General features: G+C 32.2%; 1 protein-coding gene across 1 annotated transcript; it reads left to right on the top strand.

Annotated features, from left to right (window-relative positions):
* Positions 1 to 3,646: 3,646 nt before the first annotated feature.
* LOC122272565 (adenylate kinase 8-like) lies at positions 3,647 to 18,911 on the top strand. Its single transcript, XM_043056398.2, has 5 exons — positions 3,647 to 3,819; positions 6,245 to 6,277; positions 8,278 to 8,418; positions 15,804 to 15,935; positions 18,784 to 18,911. Exons 1-5 carry the CDS (start codon positions 3,666 to 3,668, stop codon positions 18,900 to 18,902), a joined length of 579 nt encoding a protein of 192 aa, XP_042912332.2. The 5' UTR covers positions 3,647 to 3,665; the 3' UTR covers positions 18,903 to 18,911.
* The last annotated feature ends 1,894 nt before the right edge of the window (positions 18,912 to 20,805 follow it).

A 20,805-nucleotide genomic window follows, 5' to 3' on the forward strand; every position in this document is an offset into this window, starting at 1 on the left:
TTCATAACATATAATGACTTATTCGTCTACAAAAATAACTATTTTAAGACATACTTTCTTAAATATGCCTAATGCTTTACTCCTTTTGGTTTTCAAAGAATTCATAACATATAATTACATATTAATCTAAAAGGAATTACTATTTTAAGACTTATTCTTTTAATATGTGTAATGCTTTACTCCTTTTGGTTTTTAAGGAATTCATAAGATATAATAACACGTTTGTCTGAAAAGAAAAACTATTTTAAGACTTACTATTTCAATATGACTAATGCTTTACTGCTTCAAGTTCTTAAAGAATTCATGAGAGTATGCTTAAAGGAAGAGGCTACAAAATAATGATTAAGGAAAAGAAGCTTTCAAAAGGCAATTTTATCTGTTCTAAAAATGAAATCAAAAATTTTAACTAGAGAGTTCGAAAAGTCTATCACTCTCCTGTGCTACAATCTAGTAAAAAACATGACAGTTATATGACAAATTTACCTCATGAGGTGCAACAATTTTTTCGTGAAATATTTAATTTTTTTTCTTTTAGAATATGTTCGAGAAGTTAACAATTGATCGCCCGGAAAATCCTGTATTTTATTTAAGAGATTTCTTATTGAAAGGAGGAGGCTGTAAAGGTAAAACTAATTTAATTAGATTCTTATACAAAATAACTCTAACGCATTGAATTAATTCAATCATAGAGAAAAACTTACAAATTAGGACCTAGGAGCCCAGGTGGTTCAGGGGACAGAGCGCCCGCCTTCAAATGAGGAGAACCGGGTTCAAATCTCAGCGATGACTGGTCGATTCGAATTCTGCACCCGGCTTGCAATGACCACAGTGCTGACGTAAAATATCCTCAGTGGTAGACGGATCATGGGTTAGAGCCCTCCTCTCGTCAGGCTAACCATGGGAGGTTTTCCTCTCCGTTCAACGCAGCAAATTTCACGAAGGAAAATTTTTCCTAAGACCGATTCTGGAGTTCCCTTGTCTTCTAGATTAGGTTCTAAATTTCACGGTTACGGAGTTGAACATAATTTTAAATTCAAATATTGTTTCCTGAGCAAATTACAAAAACCTTGCATTTTTATCTCCTTCCTTTTTTTCGTTAAATGATTTTTTATACCATTGTTCTGTTAGTGTAATTTATATTTGTAAATTGGATCAAAATTTATTTTAATCTTTTTTATCACCCCATTAGTGCCAAACGTTTATGTGCTTGGCCCTCCAGGAGCCAATAGAAAATTGGTTTGCACCACATTAGCCAATCACTTGAAGTTAATCTACATTACAACTGGAAGTTTGATAAAAGATCTAGAGAGTAATAGCGAGAAGAAGTATTCAGTAAGTTTGGAAAGCTTTCAGTAAAAAAATGATTGATTTGTTTTAAAATAATTTTTATTATTAAATTAATTTATTTCTGTACAGTTTATTTACTTAAATTATTGAGGTTATTTGTTCAAATTCTTCTGTTTATTTATTTTAATTCTTTAGAAAATTAATTTTAGTTTTTTAGATTATTTGTTTTATTTTATCATTGTCGTTTAACAGCCGACACAGTTTTGGGTTTACGACTACTAATGTTCAACTCCGTAGCCTTGTAACTTTGAACCCAATCCAGAAGACAAGGGAACTCCCGGATTAAGTATTGGGAGCAATTTTCCATCGTGACGAACTTTTTGAAGGAACTAACCCACATTTGCATTACACGGAGACGAAAACCACGAGAACCTCCTATGGGTAATCTGACGAGAAGGGGACTCTAGCCCAAGAATCATCTATCACTAAGGATATTTTTGCATCAGCACTTCGGTAGGGGCGAGTTGGATTCGGAATTCGTATTGACCAGCCACCGCAGGGATTCGAACCCGCTCGTTCACCTCCTAGAAAGGCGAACGCTCGATCTCCTGTGCCACCACTGCTCTAGATTATTTATTTATAATATTCTAGTTGTTTTCATTCTCAAAAAAAAAAGAAAAGGCACAATATTCTTTCATTCTGGGTTAAAAAATTGCAAGAGTCCCTGCAGCTGAAGTTTTGGGTGTTCAACTTAACATTATATTTCTTTTTTTTTTTTTTTTTTTTTTTTTTTNTTTTTTTTTTTTTTTTTTTAGTTGCCAAAAACTGTAAAACTCAGAAACTTAAAGAATGCAGTTGCAAAGAAAGTTCACAAATTAAACTATGGAATAAAAATTTTAACATTCGGTTTCTCATTAATTCGAGAACTATTTACTATTAAATTTTTAGTAAAAAATGCTACTCGGCTCAATCTGCCGCCTACAGTCATGTCATATGCATAGTTAAAGTTAGGCGTGCTGAAAAAGCCATTTTTATCAGTACACTCAACATCTTCTTCACATCAACATCTTCAGTTTCTTTCGAAATTACAATTCGTTCAAAGGTTATTGATTAAGAAAGAGGTTATTGATTTAAATTAATTAATTACTGATTTTAACTTTCAAAAGGTAACTGATTTCTTTTAATCGTCCTGTAAATTATAATATATATATANAGCCATTTTTATCAGTGCACTCAACATTGAGTTTTTTTCGAAATTACAATTTGTTCAAAGGTTATTGATTAAGAAAGATGTTATTGACTTAACTTTCAAAGGTAACTGACTTCTTTTAATCGTCCTGTAAGTTAAAAAATACATACATTATATATTGATTATGTGATTTAGATGAATAATATGTAATTTTCGAAATTAAGTGTCACTAGTATTAGCATTTAATAACTTTTCGGCAAAAGTAAAGAAAGATTCCACATAGCACAGATTGTCACAGTGACATTAAAGTCAAAAACGGTCACAGTCACTGGTGTGACCATTTTGAATTGTCTCAAAGTAGTTACTTCGATGTGATATCTATATTTACTTCGATGTGACTCTATATTGTGATATCACATAAAAGTCTCCATGAATACGTATTGTGACTTTCGACAAAGATATACTTTACTGTGACTAAAGTCATTTGGAGATTTTGTTGCCACTTTCTTGCAACTTTGATCCTTTGAAAATCACATGGAAACCGTTTCATGACTTGTCTTACTAAAGTTCGAGGAGCTTTTTTTACGCCTCACCTCATTTTGCTGTCGTATTTACTTTTTTATCGAATTTGATTTATTGAAGTCACGTGTGTACTTTTATGCGACTTTTCGCACAAAAGTTATGATTCCACTCTAGACAGAACAGTCATTTGACGACATTTATAAGTCTTGTAAGCAGTTTTTTGTGACTACCCCTACCAGAGACTACTAGTGTGTCTGCCACTACAACATTGTTTCCACCAGAGTTATAGCTGTGATAGAATAAGAGGAACGGATACCACTAGTTGATTCATTGCTGTTTTTGTGAGAAGCCGAGAGAGCTGTATTAAGATCACCGAACTTTTTGATAAACGTGTATACTATCGTGTATATCGTACACTAGTATACATCAGATGGAAGAAATAGGTATCTGAATGTTTTTGGTTACTTCAATGTTTTTAGATACCAAACACAATCATAGCGTTTTTATTTCGCTATACGCATTTTAATATAATTTTCTTGACACATTATTGACAGTATTTATACTTGTTCATGTTTAGACAGCAAGTCAAGTTATGTAAATAGTTTGTATGTTTGTTTGTATATATGATGACGCTTGTTTCAGAATATTTTTTCTCAAGCAGAATGAAATGGAGATATCTCATACAACTTGGGCTGACTTAATAAAGAGACGAGTTGAGAAAGCTGATTGCCTGCGAAATGGTTGGCTGATCGAAGGATTTCCTAAAACTAGGAGACAAGCATACACCCTTCGTAAAATTGGAATATTTCCAACTCATATTGGTGATTATTTTATTTATGCTTCAAATTTTAGTTTCTTAGTTCAGGAAAGGGAGGGTAGAAGAGTCTTTTTAACCTTAAACAACTTGAGAATAGAAAAGCTTTATCTTAGCTTCTGTATTGTAATGAAGTAATTATGCCAATCGAAGCAGTCTGAATTAGGGTCGGACTGAGAGTGAGAGGGGCACTTGAAAGGGATCTAAAGAAAAAAAAAATTTGATTTTTCAGAAATCTTAATAAAATGTTATTGGATTTGTTATTCATTACTTGATTTGCAAATTTTTTTAAAAAAATTTTACACATTATTTGAAAAGTGAAATATTTTAATTTCGGTTTTTAAACACTTTCTTTTTTTAATTGATGTAGTAAGAGTACCATTCAAAAAATTCTGATTTATTGTAGCAAATTAAAAAATTCCTTTTGTTTGTCCATAATGTTATCTTTAAAATGCATAATAGAAGACAAGTTTATTTTGTTTAGAATTATTCATCTTAAAGAGATAAAAAAATATTTTTCAATTACGTGTCTTCTAAATGGTGAAGAAATATTGCTTAAAAGTTCAATTATCGTTTTGTGTTGACACATTTTCTTCCATTTTTTAACTGTGGACTGAACTTTTGGGGGCCCTTAGCCTCAAACATTTTAGAAGGGCAGGGCCCCACTTTTGTAACACAAACCCTGCACGTTCTATGTCTTTAGTATTATTCATTCAACAAAATTCTGAAAAAATAATAAATAAATAAATAAAAGCTTATTAATAATGCTAAAAATTAAGTCATGATGGCTCAGGGTATTGAGCTTTCACCCTCCAATGAAGGGAACCGGGTTCGAATTCCAGCGATGGCTAGTCAACATGAATTTCGCATCCAGCTTGCACTGACCACAGTGCTGACGCAAAAATATTCTCGGTGGTACACGGATGTAGGATTAGAGTCCCCTTGCCGTCAGGCTAACCGTGGAAAGTTGTCGTGGTTTTCCTCTCCATGTAACTCAAATGCGGGTTAGTGCCATCAAGAAGTCCTCCATGAAGGCAATTTTTTCCCAATACTTGATCTAGGAGTTCCTTTGTCTTCTGGATTGGGCTCAAAATTACAAGGCTACGGAGTTGAACATTAGTAGTCGTAAACCCAAAAAATAGGGTAGGCTGCTCAACGACGATTATAAAATAAAATAATGCTAAAAAAGGAATAAATTATAATTAAGAATAAGTTAAAGTTCTTCAGTGCTCTTTTCGTTATAAATAGACATGACATCCCAGGGCCACACATTCAAAGGGGCCCAGGTGGGTGATAGCAATTTTAAGTTTATAGCCAGTACTGGTGCAGTAAACAGGACCCTGTACTGCTTACTGCACCACTTGGTAGTAATATTCGCAGCTATCTCGTAAACGGTGTGAGGAACATCGGAAAAGAAATCCAGTTACAAAAATGAAAAGTAGCTTGTCGTACATATTAATATCGAGAATAAAATTCTTAAAGCAAGCATGTGTTTTGTTTATTTCTAAAACTGTGACGTTTTAATTTCACTAAAATGTGACGTCTACAAAAACGAGTTGAAAAAAGCTTCTCTACAAAAAAGTGTTTACCAATGTGATAATAAATGAAATTTACATGAAGGCATGAAAAATAAAATATTTGTTTCTTTAATGACGTCATATATTTAGGGCAAATTTAAAATTAAACTGGCGCACTTTTGCATAATCAATTCCTGTTCTAAAACCAAAATTCTACAAAGATCAGAAGATTTTATCAATACATCCTTTCGCTTACCTCTTAAAGTAATTGCAGATTTTAAACAGGGTTGATATAGTTAAGCGAAAAAATGCTAATTAGCAACCCATTCTTGGGTATCAACCTTGAAAAGAATCAAGCCCTGACAGTAAACGTTTTTACTCATGTGATCATTGACGTCAGAGAAAAATAAAAACAGAATACTCGAGAAAGTGTAGGCTAAATATAATATGTCCTGAAGTAGCTTCATTTCATTTTGATACAATTCGTTTTTTTTTCTAAGTTTGAAAAAAATAAGGAAAGAAAAGAAAAGATATTCTTTTTTTTTGTTTTGATTAATATTTGTGCCACCAGTTTTTACTCCAGAATGGTCTTACATCCATCATATATCAGCTGGTTGTTAATGAAAATGAAAACGTAAATAAGGACTTAATGTAAACAAGAACCAATGAATAATAAACAGCAAGAATGTGGCTAAAACCATTATTAAAAGTTTAATGTTATACATTTAGGAAATCATACTATTATAAATTATAGCATAAAAGCCTCATTTTGGGGAACTCCATCTACGGGGCAACTCCATCTATGTTTATTAGAGAGTCCTAAACTCTAAAACAATGTATATAGTTTATTATCATACATCTATTTAATGTGTTCTTATATTCCAGGCATTTAAATTGCTTTCTTTACTTTTTCAGTTGTCATTGAAGATGCTGTTATTAATTACCAGGGTAATATTATTAATTACTGTTCCTCTTATTGAATATAAATTACAGTCTTTGCCCCTGTTCGCGGCTCTCACTACCTCCATGATTGCCTCACATTCATTGCTATTTTCTTCTTAAATGTCGGTATTTCTCGAAAAAAAAGATGCAGAAAAGATTTTGTTAATAAAATATCGGGTCCAGAAATTCCTGCCGATTTTCCGTAGGCGGACATCCCAAAGGTCCGTCAAAAATATTAACACGTTCACGCCGGGAAAAGAGAAAATACTGGTAGAAGAACTATTTCAATATTAGATAATATTCGGGAGGAGTTAATCTATTCCCAACAATAACAATTAACTGTAAGAAAATTTATCACTGCGACGAAGCAATTCAATATAAAAATTGCATCCGTTAAAAAAAATTGGTAGTTATTGATTTTTATTATTCCCGAAAAAAAACTAAAAAATGAAATTTATTGTTACAAGTTTTTACTCCGGTGCTCTGCCAAGATGAGACAATCTAGCGTGACGCACCGGTGGGTCTCCCCGGCGTGAACGTGTTAAAGTGGTAAGGAAATTAAAGCTATAGAATATAATTAAAGTTTCTTGTTCACCAGAAAGGTTTGGAAATGTATTGCATTTGTAGAAGTCTGATATATGCTAGATAAATCTTTCATAGATGCCAACTTGATCCGGACAACGGATATATATTTCCGAGTAGTAGTCTTTTAGTGAATGATTCTTGGCTTAATAAATTCGATTTATAGGGTTTTTACAAACTCGAAATAATTCAAAGGCTTATGTGATACGCCCCTTTAAGCCGTGTTCAGCCTCTTAAAAAGTTAGTAAAATTAACCGAGAGTCTGAAAATCTTTGTTGTTCTCTACCGAACCGTCAGGGTCAGGGAACTGGCCTTACATCAGAAAGGTTTAAGGTTCGAATCCCAGGAAAGGCATGGATGTTCTTTCGTTCTCTGTACTATCTGTCCTTACTGTGGAAACAACGTTGACCCACCTAACATGGTGCTCCTAAGGAAGAAGTCATCAAATCTGCCCTTCAGATGCTTGTATTACGAAAGGTCATTCCCGAGGCAGGCATTGAAAAGAAAGGAAAAGTTCTCTACCTTTTTTTAAAATACTTTGTAAAGTCCTAAGCAGTTGGCAGCTCCAAATCTTTAACTCCCAGAGACTAGAAATGACTATCGGTGATATCTGACTCTGGAGTACTTCACTCCTAGCATTTAAACCCAACTTTCCCCTAAGACAGAAAAAAGACAAGCACAGACTTTTATAGTCTGCTACTGCTTCTGTTATTCTCTCACACTAATATCATACCTGCCAACTCTTCCGGATTTTCCGGAAGATTTTATTTTCATATTTAAAGTGGTAGTAAATATATACTTTTTTTTCTTTTATAAACTTAATTTTTAAATGATTTTGATCACAATTTTGATGATTTTGATTCTTACAAAAATTAAGCACATATATTAATATGCGCTTCTATCATGGTTGTCAACTTAAGTTTTTTGAAATGCAACGTATTTGCTTGCTTAAAATTGAAGTTTTAATTTCATTTTAATACCACTGGGAAAAATGATAATGGAAGAGATTAAAAGTTGGCAGGTATGTAATATACTATACACTGCTATTATTCCAGTCGCCCTAGGGTATCATTTCATGTGATGATGTGGAGTCCCCGTTCCACGCACAGGAACATCTTACTCATTCTCAGTTTAAGTCTAAGATAAATGTTCACTAAATTGAAGTGGTTGTGAAATTAAGAAAACTTCAAACTGCTTTGATGAGTAGTTTGCTGTCACTTGAATGTTTATGACGGATCTTTGGGAACTCCAACTATAGAAAAGCACGAACGTATAAATTAGAGATCTCCAGAAGGGTGAATAAATTTTCTTACAATAAACAAAAGTCAGGAAAGCTAGTTAATTATAAGTGTTAACAAAAAAGTAAAATACGAAAAAGTATTTCTTAAGAAAATAAATAATTAAATAATGCACCCTGCTTTCAGGTGCTCAGTATGAAGAAGATCGAAAAGAATTATTGCAATATGCCGGGCAAAAATCTCTTATTTTGGACCTCCACAGAAGTAGTTACATGAAAAAATTCATAATCGGGAAGTACTCAGAAGCTCATACATCTCTCAATAAAGGTTAATCGTAAATACATTCTATTTAAAAAATTAAACATAATTCTGTTTAAAAACAATTTGTTATACTATGAGAAGAGAGTTTTTTTTAAAAACTATAACTATATACACACGCTATAACTGCTAATAAGACATCTTAGTTATATTCATTTGTTGTTTTTGTCATAGCATATTTTGTTTGTAATATAAAGCAAAAAAACTGGAAATTCTCGACTTTATTGAAAATTATTTTCTTGTGAAAACGGTCAACAAATTCCGAATAAGGGTTAAGTTCTGTAATTAAAAATTGACTTGTTTAAGTTTTGATTAGATTGTAAGCGCTGCCCTATGTTTTTTACTCGTGTGGTTGTGGTTACTTATATTTAAAAATTCCTAACTCAGACTGGTCGGGGGTACAATTTTTACCGTAATGGTTTGAGTTTCATTCTACAGCACTAGAAGACCTTGCTAAAAACTAATGCCTTGCTACTTACGTTAAAAAAAAATGAGAATAATTTTTATGAAACAATATGCATTAAATAGGTTTTCATGTGGTTTATCGCAAAATAAAATGATTTTTCAACAAAAAAAATTTTCCAGAGAGTTACAAAAAAAAATTTTTGTCTCTCCACTAAAAATACTATATTTCGAAATTTATTGAAAGAAATTGAGCACAAATTTCAAGCTTTATATGAAATAATAAGTACTTTTAATAAAAAATATAAAATCCACTAAACTAAAAAAATTAAATATAAAAATTTATGAAACTATATACAGAAAATATCATTGATGTGTTTCGTAAAAAATAAATGATTTTCTAAAAGTAGAAAAATTCAGTCAGAATAATTTGAATTTTTTGGCACTTATGAATTGAAGAAATTAAATCTCGGGAATTAATAAAGGAAATTGAACAAAAATTTCAAGCAACAAATGGAAAAGTAAGTGCTTTTTTAAATATATAAAAGCTGCTATTTAAAAAAAAATACACCACAAAAAGACTTTTTTCAATTGTTAAATAAAAAAATATATTCTTTCTCTTAAATTAAAATATTATCTCTGTACTGAGAACATATTTTAATTTAAAATTTAAAAAAAAAATTCTTTTCATAGTAATATTATTTTACTTTCAACATTTAGAAGTTTCTACACTTTCTTTGAAAAGCACTTACCATTTTACACAATACCCAACATTTTTTTTCAATCTTTTTAACAGTGGCTTAACACATAAAGGCCTCTTTAATGCATTTAGTTCGGTAAAAATATTATTTCCGTTCGTTTTTCCTGTTAATTTTTACTCCAAGTGATGACTAAATTAAAAAAGAAAAAAATTTAATATCTTTTAGAAAACTTAGCTCTAACTACAAGTTTTAGATTTTTCCTATACCTAGGCAACCCTTCGCGACACAAACTACCTGTAGATATTTACATTATTTATGCGATACATGATTTCAAGAAGATTATTAACATATTAACACTCATATTAAGACTATCACGATATTTAGAGTCAATGCTTGATAAGCGATACAAAAAAATTTTGATGATGTTAATATTACCACGTTCACGCCGGGAAAAGTGAAAATACTGGAACGGGAAAAGATAAAATACTGGTAGAAGAACTATTTCAATAGTAGATAATATTCGGGAGGCGTTAACCTATTCTCAACAATAACAATTCACTGTAAGGAAATTTATCATGGCGAAGAAGCAATTCAATATAAAAGTTGCATCCCTTGAAAAAAATTGGTAGTTGTGGATTTTTATTATTCCCGGAAAAAAACTAAAAAATGAAATTTATTGTTACCAGTTTTTACTTCGGTGCGCTGCCAAGATGAGACTATCTACCGTGACCCCGGCGTGAACGTGTTAAAGAATATGTTCAATCTGCACTACTTAGTTTAAGCCTCATTTTAAAAAATATGTAAAGTTCTCAAAACTGTTTACTACCAACATTTAAACAAAGGAACTTTAAATATATATACAATATCAGCCTTGTCTTAATGCTTCTTTCTATCGTTGTCAGTTGCAGTTAAATAAGTGCTAACAATAGTTGGCATCATGGATGAAAGCGAGACCATTTCAGTTATAACTAGTTTTCGGGAGGAGTAAATCTATTCGCTTTTTCAAATTCTTCAACAATACCTACTTTTTCAAGGACGACTACGAACTGGTAATTGTAAAGGTACCTGCCAGCTTTAACGGGCACCAAACCTCTTAGTCTGTAATTTGCCCTAGGGCAACTGGTACTTTTGGCATAGATAAGTTGGGGGAAATCAAGGCAGTTGGGTTAAGATATATAATATTAGATAGAATATATATTAACTTAATAAATAAATAAATATTGTACATTGAATTAACCGGTTAACGCCCAGCATCATTTATTTAGGACAGTTCCTTTTTTCAAAGACATTCATTGTGGTGGGAAACTTTTTTCAGTATTTTCATTTATCTGTTTGAATTAAAAGATTCTCAGATACCAGAATGATTTAGTTATTTCTGATTAGATCTAGAATTATAAGGAGCAAGTACTTTCTGATCTATCAATGACTTTTTGAATGCCCTAACAATAGAAAAACCAATTAATTTCGATAATATATAATACCACTTTTCCCATAAAACCACTTTTTGTATCATTTCAATTTATAAATTCGGGTCAAAACGGGTTAATAGAGTAATGATACGTTAAAATTAACATAGTCAGGGGGGCAATTAGGTCAACCCTTTGCACTCGAAGTTCTTTCAGCTGTTAAAAAAATGGTCGCAATCACTAACATTTTTAAAGATTTTTTACAAACTTAGGGGCCGTTCAAAAAGTACGTACATCCCGAAGGGGGGGAGGGCATTTGCTATTATGTACGGTTTTGTACGATGGGGAGGGGGGGAGGTATTATNTTGTTTCAAAAGGTTCCTTGTCTTTGAAATTAGCACATTGTAAAAAATTGCTAAAATTTTTACAGAAACTTTCCATGCTTTTTTTTTTACATTACCGGTAACGATAAGTTAGCCTGGTTGACAGGCCGCTGGACCCACATTCGTGAGGACGGAAGCTCGAATCCAGCCAGCCGAAGACTCCCCGTGTAGCAAATACAGAGTCCTCCATGTTCCGTTATCCATGATCCTAATCTTTTCCACTAGAGCGTTTTGTTTCATATACTTCTATAGGGGCCGTTCAAAAAGTACGTACATCCCGAAGGGGGGGAGGGGATTTGCTATTATGTACGGTTTTGTACGATGGGGAGGGTGGGGAGGTATTATACAAAGTACGTACTTTTTAAACATACACCAAATTTAAATTTGACTTTATCCTACACACTCCTTAAGTAAATATTTAATTTTATTTAAAACATAATTATCTTAATTTTTATGAAAAAGGGGGGTAGACTAATAAAATGTACGTACTCTAAGGGGGGGGAGTAAGACCTTATGTACGGTAATGTACGAAGGGGGGGAGGGGTTTAAAATTTCTCCATTTTTGTGTACGTACTTTTTGAACGGCCCCTTACCTTATAATACCCGGAGATCACTGAATGAAGTAGTAACTAAACATTAAGCTGAAAAAAGTTTCACATTTAGAGTGGTGGGTAGTTTACAAGTGACAGTGGTGATCTCTCGAGTGCAAAAGGTTAATATCTAAGGGTGGAATACTCCCGAACTGAGAATCACCTGTGTTCCATTCACCTTCCCAGAAGTATCCATAGTAATAATAAAGGGGAGGGAGACTTATCTATTATATCTTTTTGATAATATTCCATCTGAGGGCAGGAAATTAGTGATTGGGTTATAATATCTGCTGTCTTGAATAAGTTCTTTGCTCAGAATTAAGTTAAAGTCAGCTGTAGTGGTATTTTTTGCATTGTAGAAGAAGCTGGCACTCAGTTTGTTGATGAATTCTCTCACAGTATCGATGTTAAGATCAACTTATATATTTGTTTGGTATGTGCTAAGGGACAACCGTGATTACTTTTTCTATGGAAAGAAAAACTAAACTCAGTAGCTGCCTCATAAAGGGCCGGCCTACTGTTCCCATCTCAGCCTTCTTGACCTTGGGCTCTGGGGAGCAGGAGCTGATGCTCCGGTTAGGTGGTCAGCCGAACGCGAAGCCCCCAGTGCTTAGTTCCCAAGCATGCTTGGTACTCATTTATCGACCCACTGAGGGGATGAAAGGCTGAATCAACCTTGCCCGGCCCGAGGATTGAATCCAGGACCTGTGGCACGGGAGCGTGAAGCGCTACCGCTCAGCCACCGAGAGTCTAGGGTCTTTTCTTTTTTCTTTATTTATAAAAAATTGGGCACCGGGGCCGCGCAGAAGGCCCCTATCCCATACATCATGAAATAGCATAAAAAGTTAAAATAAAAGACAGTTTGAGTTCAGCAGTCTATGGGGTGGCTGTTAGCGAGTCTAGGGAAGGAAGCAAATTTATATACATACTTTAATTGTAAAAAAAAATCTCAATAGTTGCAGAAATTTTATTTTTCTGGAAAAAATTCTAGAATTAAATGTCTTATTACTTTTAGTTCTTTTCCGTCTTGGTGTATATAGGCTTCCAGCCCTGATTGGCATCTATGATTAATAACAAGCTACTGGTTCGTGACATGTCTATTAATAAAAAGGCGTAATACGCGGAGTGTCGGAAAAACTGGTAGTGCCACTATTTCTAGATTTTTTTCAAAAGTGAAAAGCAGTTATTATTTTTAATTAAAAATTATCTACTTTTTTAATGTTAGAAACAGTCCGGTATACACGTATTAACTTTGTTAGGTCTAGGTTGTCAACCTTTCTCTCCTGAAATCAAGGTTAGTTTAAACTGGTTTTGCTACCAGTTTTTTCAATTTTCAGGACACAAACAGCTTTTTTCAAGTATGTTTTAAGAATAAAATAAAAAGTATGTAGCTATCAGTCTATTTCAGAAAGAGATATTGAATTTATTACTACCACACCATATAAATTATATCATAAATAGGTATCTTAGGCATAGTGATTAACTAACTAATCAAATAAATAGAAAAAAAAGCAATAATCTTTAATCAAAAACTTACAATTGGTTTCTACTTTGGCTGTTTATTCTTAGTTTGATTTTTTAAAACATCCTCTCCTTCATAAGAAGGCCTCCACGCAGTTTTTTGTAAATAGATCATTCAAAATGTGAACCAGCTTTGCGCGAGTACCGAACACCTATCATAAAAATACCAGAAAGAAATTTATCTTGCTTTAATATTTATACATTTGATCAAATAATATGTGGTTGTTAACAAAGACTTAGTCAGTTTAATTTTGGGAGGCGTAATAATAGTTTGATTTACATAATCTATCACTGCTTAATTCAAAATAAAAATTATGTGGTTACACTTTGAGCTAACATTAATAAGATATGTTGGAATTAAAATGAAAGCAAAAACAAGACTGTTAAATTATAAAAAATAAACCTTGTCTAAACTTAACACGTTCACGCCGGGGTGACTCACCGGTGGGTCAAGCTAGATTGTCTCATCTTGGCAGAAACCGGAGTAACAATAAATTTCATTTTTTAGTTTTTTTCCGGGGATAATTTAAATCCATAACTACCAATTGCTTTTACCGGATGCAATTTTTATATTGAATTGCTTCTTCAGAGATGCCAACTGCTCCGGACACGCCGAAATAACTGAAAAATTGGTAAATAACTACAAGTAAATTTTGCATATATTTGACTATTTTTGCTTGCTTTTTAAAAGGTAAAGCATGGCATAAATATTCCAGAGTGGGGAATCACATAAGCCTCCAAATTATTTAGAAATAGTGGTGGATAAAAATCTACTTAATTGAATTCATTTAACCGAGAATCACAATTGATAAACTACCACTTTAAAATGTATACTTGCTGTCCGGAGCAAGTTGGCATCTCTGCTTCTTCGCCGTGATGAATTTCCAATAACATTTCCAATAACAATTCACTGTAAGTGAATTGTTATTGTTGAGAATAGATTAACTCCTCCCGAATATTATCTAATATTGAAATAGTTATACCAGTATTTTCTCTTTTCCAGTACCAGTATTTTGACTTTTCCCGGAACGTGTTAAGCTACCTCTTTTTATTTTTTTCCATTCTGATTCTGGTTCCGTACGAATGCATTTATGACTCGCTAGTCCCGAAACGGTTAAAAAATGATCCAATTGTGCTCATGTACCATTTTAAAAGAACTCATACTCATATGTGTTGGTTATCTTAGCATCAGCCCCGCTAGGGGCTCCAACTAATTCATCTGAGTGGAAATAAATAATAAATCGCCGAAGCGCAACTGAAAGGTGAAAGTTGGGGTTCAGTATCTTTTACTGAGAGAAAATTAAAATGAAGTAGTGAGATTGAACAAACAAGTTTGAGAGAGAGAGAAGAGGTTTTGTGGCAGACTGCCTCGCCTCCCTTCGAGGTATTACCCCGAGCTTCACAGGTGCACAGTAGCCACATAGCCCCAGGGAAAAGGGGAAATACATAATAAATGCGCAAAATTATTTACAAGTATTTACAGCTATTTACAAAATTTACGGGACAAAACTCCGTCGGATAGGAAAAAGGCGGTTGCCGGGCTATATTTCATGTTGTCTTTGATTTTAAAAGAAATTAAAAGAAATTTATGATATATATTTGAGAATCAAATCTGTAGTGGTTGACAAGTGAATAAGACAAACCAATCATATTCACAAAACCATTCATATTCATTCCGTTTGACCTTTATTCCTTTTTTTTCTTTGGAGGTGTGGGAGACTTTGCGCTATTGATTATAGTTAAAATTGTTCTTTTCAAATGATAAATGTATTACATTTTATCAATTTTGTGTCTTTAAAATGCAAAGTACTCCTTACTGCTAAATTGGTAGCATACTGCTAAATAGTAGTAAAAATTAGTTTATTAAGTGCTGCTGGGTATAATTCGAATTAAGTGACTTGGCTCATTTTTTCATTGTCTTCCACATTTTGTAGTAACTCCTACTATCGCATGAAAACGAGAATTCGCATTTATTATTTTCGGGTCTCTGTCACAAAGAAAGTTAGAAAAGCAGTAGCTGTCAGCAATATGCTTCCTCTATTCTATATATCTAAGTAATATACGTTTCTCATATCTGGTAATTTTATTCTTTTTATTAGATTTGTCCTGAGGATAGGAAAATTCAAGCTCTTACGTTGCGTTTTAATTTTAATAAATTTGATTTAAAATTATTTTAACTACAACCATAATATAAACAATTCAAACTTATGCAATGTGAAAAAAGACAAGATCTTCAAAAAAATTTAAAGAACTGAAGGATAAAGGGAAAAAGTTAACTTGCTTTTTGAAATATTTCTTTATCATTTCCTCCATTTCTCTGTCCCTTGAAAATGAATTTTTTAAAGTGTTAAATTTTGATCGTTTTAATGTGTGTTTTTTTTTCTTTCTTAGTCGTAGAATTTGTGCGAAGCAGTCAACGACCATCTCTTCCTTACTTGCCAAGAGTTCTTCTCTTTGGACCCTACGGAAGTGGCCGAAAAACAATGGCCAAAATGCTGGCTGAGAAGTATAATTTAGTACAAGGTATATAGTTAGTAATGCTCTTAAACTTAATTGCTTACTTTCAACAGCCACAGAATTTCTGTGGAAACTTCATACGCGTTTTTCTGGTGGCGAAATAAGTTATGCATTAATGCTGCGTTTCAAATATTTCACTCCTACGAAATCCTTGTGACATTATTGAGAGATACCCCACTTTCATGTAACACTCAGGTCATAGATTACTCCTTCTTCCAGATTTTTCGAAAGATTCTGTAATCATTGTGAAACGTGTAAAAATAGTTTTGTGCGTCTGCGCTTAGATGTTGTAGTTCCTTTGCGTCGCACTAGAGCTGAACAATGGGCTATTGGCGACGGTCTGGGAAACATCCCTGAGGATGATCCGCTCAGTCCACTGCGGGACTTATCGTTAAGACACGGGCTGCGGGTCTGCGCTTAGAAAAAATATTAAAAGATTTCTCCAAAAAATTTATTTTTCAATTCTCGTTTCCCTTCCACTTAAAAAATTACTCTCAGAAAGAGCAAATGTATACAAGTGTGTCAGTTGTCTGCTGCAATGTGGGAAACAAAAAAAAACAAAACAAAAAAAACATCATCAAAATTTATCTAGGCACCCTAAGGCCGTTAACTTTTCCCATCCATCTTGATATGGTATCTTAAAGATGGCTCTTTCTGGTAGTTTGAATGCGAATTCGAATGGATGCCAACTAATCCTTTCGAGGATGATTTTCCCCAGTGGTAGTAAAATAGAATTTCAATTTCAATTTTAGACAGAAATGTACTTTGTATTTTGAAAAAGCATACGAGGACTACCACGACGCTAGTGCATATTAATATTCATACTTATTTTTTTTAAAAATAGTAGTGGTCAAAAAGATAATAAATTAAGTTTATAAATGCAAGGAATGTATAGAAAGCATACATTTTGTTACCACTTTAAATAAAGAACTAAAATTTTACGCCAAATGCGCAAAAGTTGGCAGGTAAATGACTGCATAGCTGCCAATTCGACAACTTTTATATTTAAAATGGCAGTGAAGTTTATGTTTCTCTATTTAATTATTGGTTTTATAAATGAAAGTTAAAAAATTTTTGACTACCACTTCTTAAAAACTAATTATGTATTAATTATGAATGATTAATTATGTATGATAAGGGGTAGCCGTAATCTGGAAATTGTAACCCTAATTATTGAAGGAAAGTAAATGAAAGTTTGGTTCCATTGTGTTAATTTCACTTTTTGCGTTTTTAGTCATGGCTTTAAAATAAATTGCGCAATTTAAGAATAATTCAGACAAAAAAATAATTTTTTAATAGTTATTTTTTATTATTTAATTTATTAAAGAACGAAAAAATTTTTAATTATGAGCCATGCATTTTTTATACCATATTAATATCCATACTTTTATATTGTGAAATCTAAGGCTTCAATTGTTTTTCTTTATTGAACGCCGAGAAAAATTAAAATTAATAATTTTTAAAAAATAATTTGGCGACAATGAAAAAAAAATATTTAAATGAAGCAATTAATGCCTAAATGCGGTACGCTTAACAATAAAATAACTTGGGCACGCGTGGCGTAAATTTCATTCTTGATTTTTTTCTTATTTTGATTCGATATCATTTTATTTTTATATTATAATATACGATGTTTCTTTTTAAGTGGTTTGCTACTCTTAATTTAAAGAGATTTGAATGAAATATTATATTTAACGAATAAAAGAAAATACTCGAAATTTTTACTCATTTTGCGTAAATCAAATTTGATTAAAAAATATATCCATCCAATTTGATTAAATCCATTAATTTTTTAATTTTTAATCCATTTATTATTATTACCAACAGTTTTTATCCTCACCTATGCATCACCTTTAACTCCTTGGGGACGGTTGATTCAGAAAAGCATTCGTACAAAATCAGAATCATGTTGAAATTAAATAAAATCGTACTTAAATGTAATCGTTGCTAATTTGACAGACTTACTTTGCTTTTATTTTAATTACTGTTAGTCTAATCATATATATAATCAATGTTAATTCAAAGTATAACTAAATAGTTTTATTTTAAACAAAGTAATGGTGATTTAAGTAAATCAAACAATTATAACTCCTCCCACAAATAAACTGCTAAAGAATTACTTTGATTACCAGTTTTATCTTTTTACCTTGATTGATACAGTTATATGCTGGTACGTATTTGTGACAGTCGACCCGAAAGGGTTAGCATAAACACCTTATGTGAACAAAAATATCATTTAAAAATGTATAATTATGTAACCATAGTACAGGGTTCATACGCATCTGGAAAAAATTAAAAAGTGGTAGTAATACTAATATTTTTTCTANTTGTGACAGTCGACCCGAAAGGGTTTGCATAAACATCTTATGTGAACAAAAATATCATTTAAAAATGTATAATTATGTAACCATAGTACAGGGTTCATACGCATCTGGAAAAAATTAAAAAGTGGTAGTAATACTAATCTTTTTTCAATTTTTTTTAATTATTTTTGTAGCTACCAGATTATTTTATTTTCTATAGGTAAATTTATATATTGTAAATTTATTATAAGTAAATTGATAAATCCTAAGTTGACAGAAGTGTAATTGCATTACGATAGTGGTAGCTGATATAAAGAAATGTTCGGTTTCGTTATAAGAAAATTGACACCAGCTATTAATTTTTTCTGAGTGCTTACGAACCTCGTATTAGCTTATGTAATAATCAAAATGAAGGTGCATGATCAAATTAGAGTGTAAAGATTACTAGATGTCTTGAAAATAATGATTATTTAGCTTTTATGGCAAAATTATAAAATTCGTCTACGCTTGTCCCTATTTCCTCCTTGTGTTAATTTATGTTTTTTTTACAGTTGATTACCAAGAAGAGTTGAGAAAAGCTGCCCTGAAAGATACCCCTTTAAAACAGAAATTTTACGAAATATTAAAAACTTCAGAACCTGGTAATTTACTTGTAACCAACTTATTATAATTTCAGTTTTTTTACAGATACTATGTAGCATACAACACTGTTATTTAAGTATATAGAGTCTAATTCTAAGGTGACAGTCTGAATTTGAAAATACTGAAATCAAACCGACTGGAGTAGGGCAATAAAATAATTTCAAAAATTTTTTTTATTGTTCTGCACGCAAATGTAAGAAATGTAATATAATATTAAGAACAAATGTATAAGAATCGAGTGTATATATTTTCGTAGATTTTTCAGGTAAATGTCGATTTTCAATTTTATATAAAGTTTATCTTAACATGTTGAATGCCATGGGGGTCACCGGTGACCGGAGAAGCCAAGTTTATTAGAAACATATAATTCGAGGAATTTTTTTTTTTAATATTATTATCGTTACTAAAATGGCTTGAAGAAATTAATGCAATGTAGAACACACAAAAATAGTTTTATTTATATACACAGCGATGACAACTTTCTCCGGACAGCAAATGAATATTTTCAAGTGGTAGTTTATGAATTGTGATTCTTGGTTTAACACGTTCACGCCGGGAAAAGTGAAAATACTGGTACGGGAAAATAGAAAATACTGGTAGAAAAACTATTTTAATATTAGATAATATTTGGGAGGAGTTAATCTATTCTCAACAATAACAATTCACTGTAAGGAAATTTATCACGGCGAAGAAGCAATTCATTATAAAAATTGCATCCGTTAAAAACAATTGGTAGTCATGGATTTTTATTATTCCCAAAAAAAAACTAAAAAATGAAATTTATTGTTACCAGTTTTTACTCCGGTGTGCTGCCAAGATGAGATAATCTAGCGTGACCCACCGGGGGTCACCCCGTCTTGAACGTGTTAATAAATTCAATTTAGTAGATTTTTATTCCACCACTATTTTTCAACAATTCGTAAACTTATATAATTCATCACTTTTTTTTTAGATTTGCCTGCCAACTTTGAATCCCTTCTATTATTATTTTTCCCAGTGGTATTAAAATGGAATTTAAACTTCAATTTTAGGCAAACAAATACGTTGTATTTGAGAAAACTTAAGTTGACAACCATGACAGTAACGCATATTAATATATGTGCTTAATTTTTGTAAGAATAGTGGTGATCAATATCATTTAAAAATTAAGATTATAAAAGAAAAAATAGTATATAATTACTACCACTTTAAATATGAAAATAAAATCTTCCGGAAGAGTTGGCAGGTATGGATTTGTTATACTAAACCTTTTAAAAAACTAGCAAAATCTGTTTAACATTTGCAAATTCAGTTTGTCGTTATTCACTGTGTAGCGTGAAGGGCAAGCCATGTAAAATTAGTGTGGCATTCAACGCGTTAAAATGAGATGTAAGAATGCATTAATTTTTTATAACCCTTTGGCATCATTTGACGAGTGAGACTCATCATGCATTTATTTTGAATAAATAAACGGTGGGAGTGAAAGTATGTTGCCATGCTTTGATAACTTCCCAATCGTTAAAATGAGAATGTTAAAGGGTTCAAAAAATTATTTAAAAGCTACCAGCTTATAATTTAGCTGTTTCTCCTTAAACTGGTATTTAAACAAATCTGATTCCAAAGGCCCCTAAATGCATTAGCAATAATAGTATAAAAATGGATCTTAAAATTGATGACATCAACGTCTATATAAAAAATTTGAACCAAAATTCCTACGATGAAGCAAAAACCTGTAATACCAGCAATTTTAACTCACTCCTAGATATTGAATTAATTGACGACAACACTAAATTTAGCCCAATCACTGCCTTTTTCCTTAGGGATATGACGTAGCCCTAGCACACGAAATACACTCTCGATTTTTGGTGTTAAGCACCACCTCTTCCCCCCCATCTCCAATCCACCTCACTACTCCTCATCATAGAATTACTACTACAGATGGATCGGTTAAT

This window comes from Parasteatoda tepidariorum, chromosome 10, assembly GCF_043381705.1.
Source record: "Parasteatoda tepidariorum isolate YZ-2023 chromosome 10, CAS_Ptep_4.0, whole genome shotgun sequence".
Taxonomy (NCBI): domain Eukaryota; kingdom Metazoa; phylum Arthropoda; class Arachnida; order Araneae; family Theridiidae; genus Parasteatoda; species Parasteatoda tepidariorum.

Coding starts and splice junctions, on each gene's coding strand:
- LOC122272565 (XM_043056398.2), top strand. CDS start 3,666: ATGGAGATATCTCATACAACTTGGGCTGACTTAATAAAGAGACGAGTT. Junction 6,278..8,277: donor TGCTGTTATTAATTACCAGG/GTAATATTATTA, acceptor CCCTGCTTTCAG/GTGCTCAGTATGAAGAAGAT. Junction 15,936..18,783: donor GAAGTATAATTTAGTACAAG/GTATATAGTTAG, acceptor TTTTTTTTACAG/TTGATTACCAAGAAGAGTTG.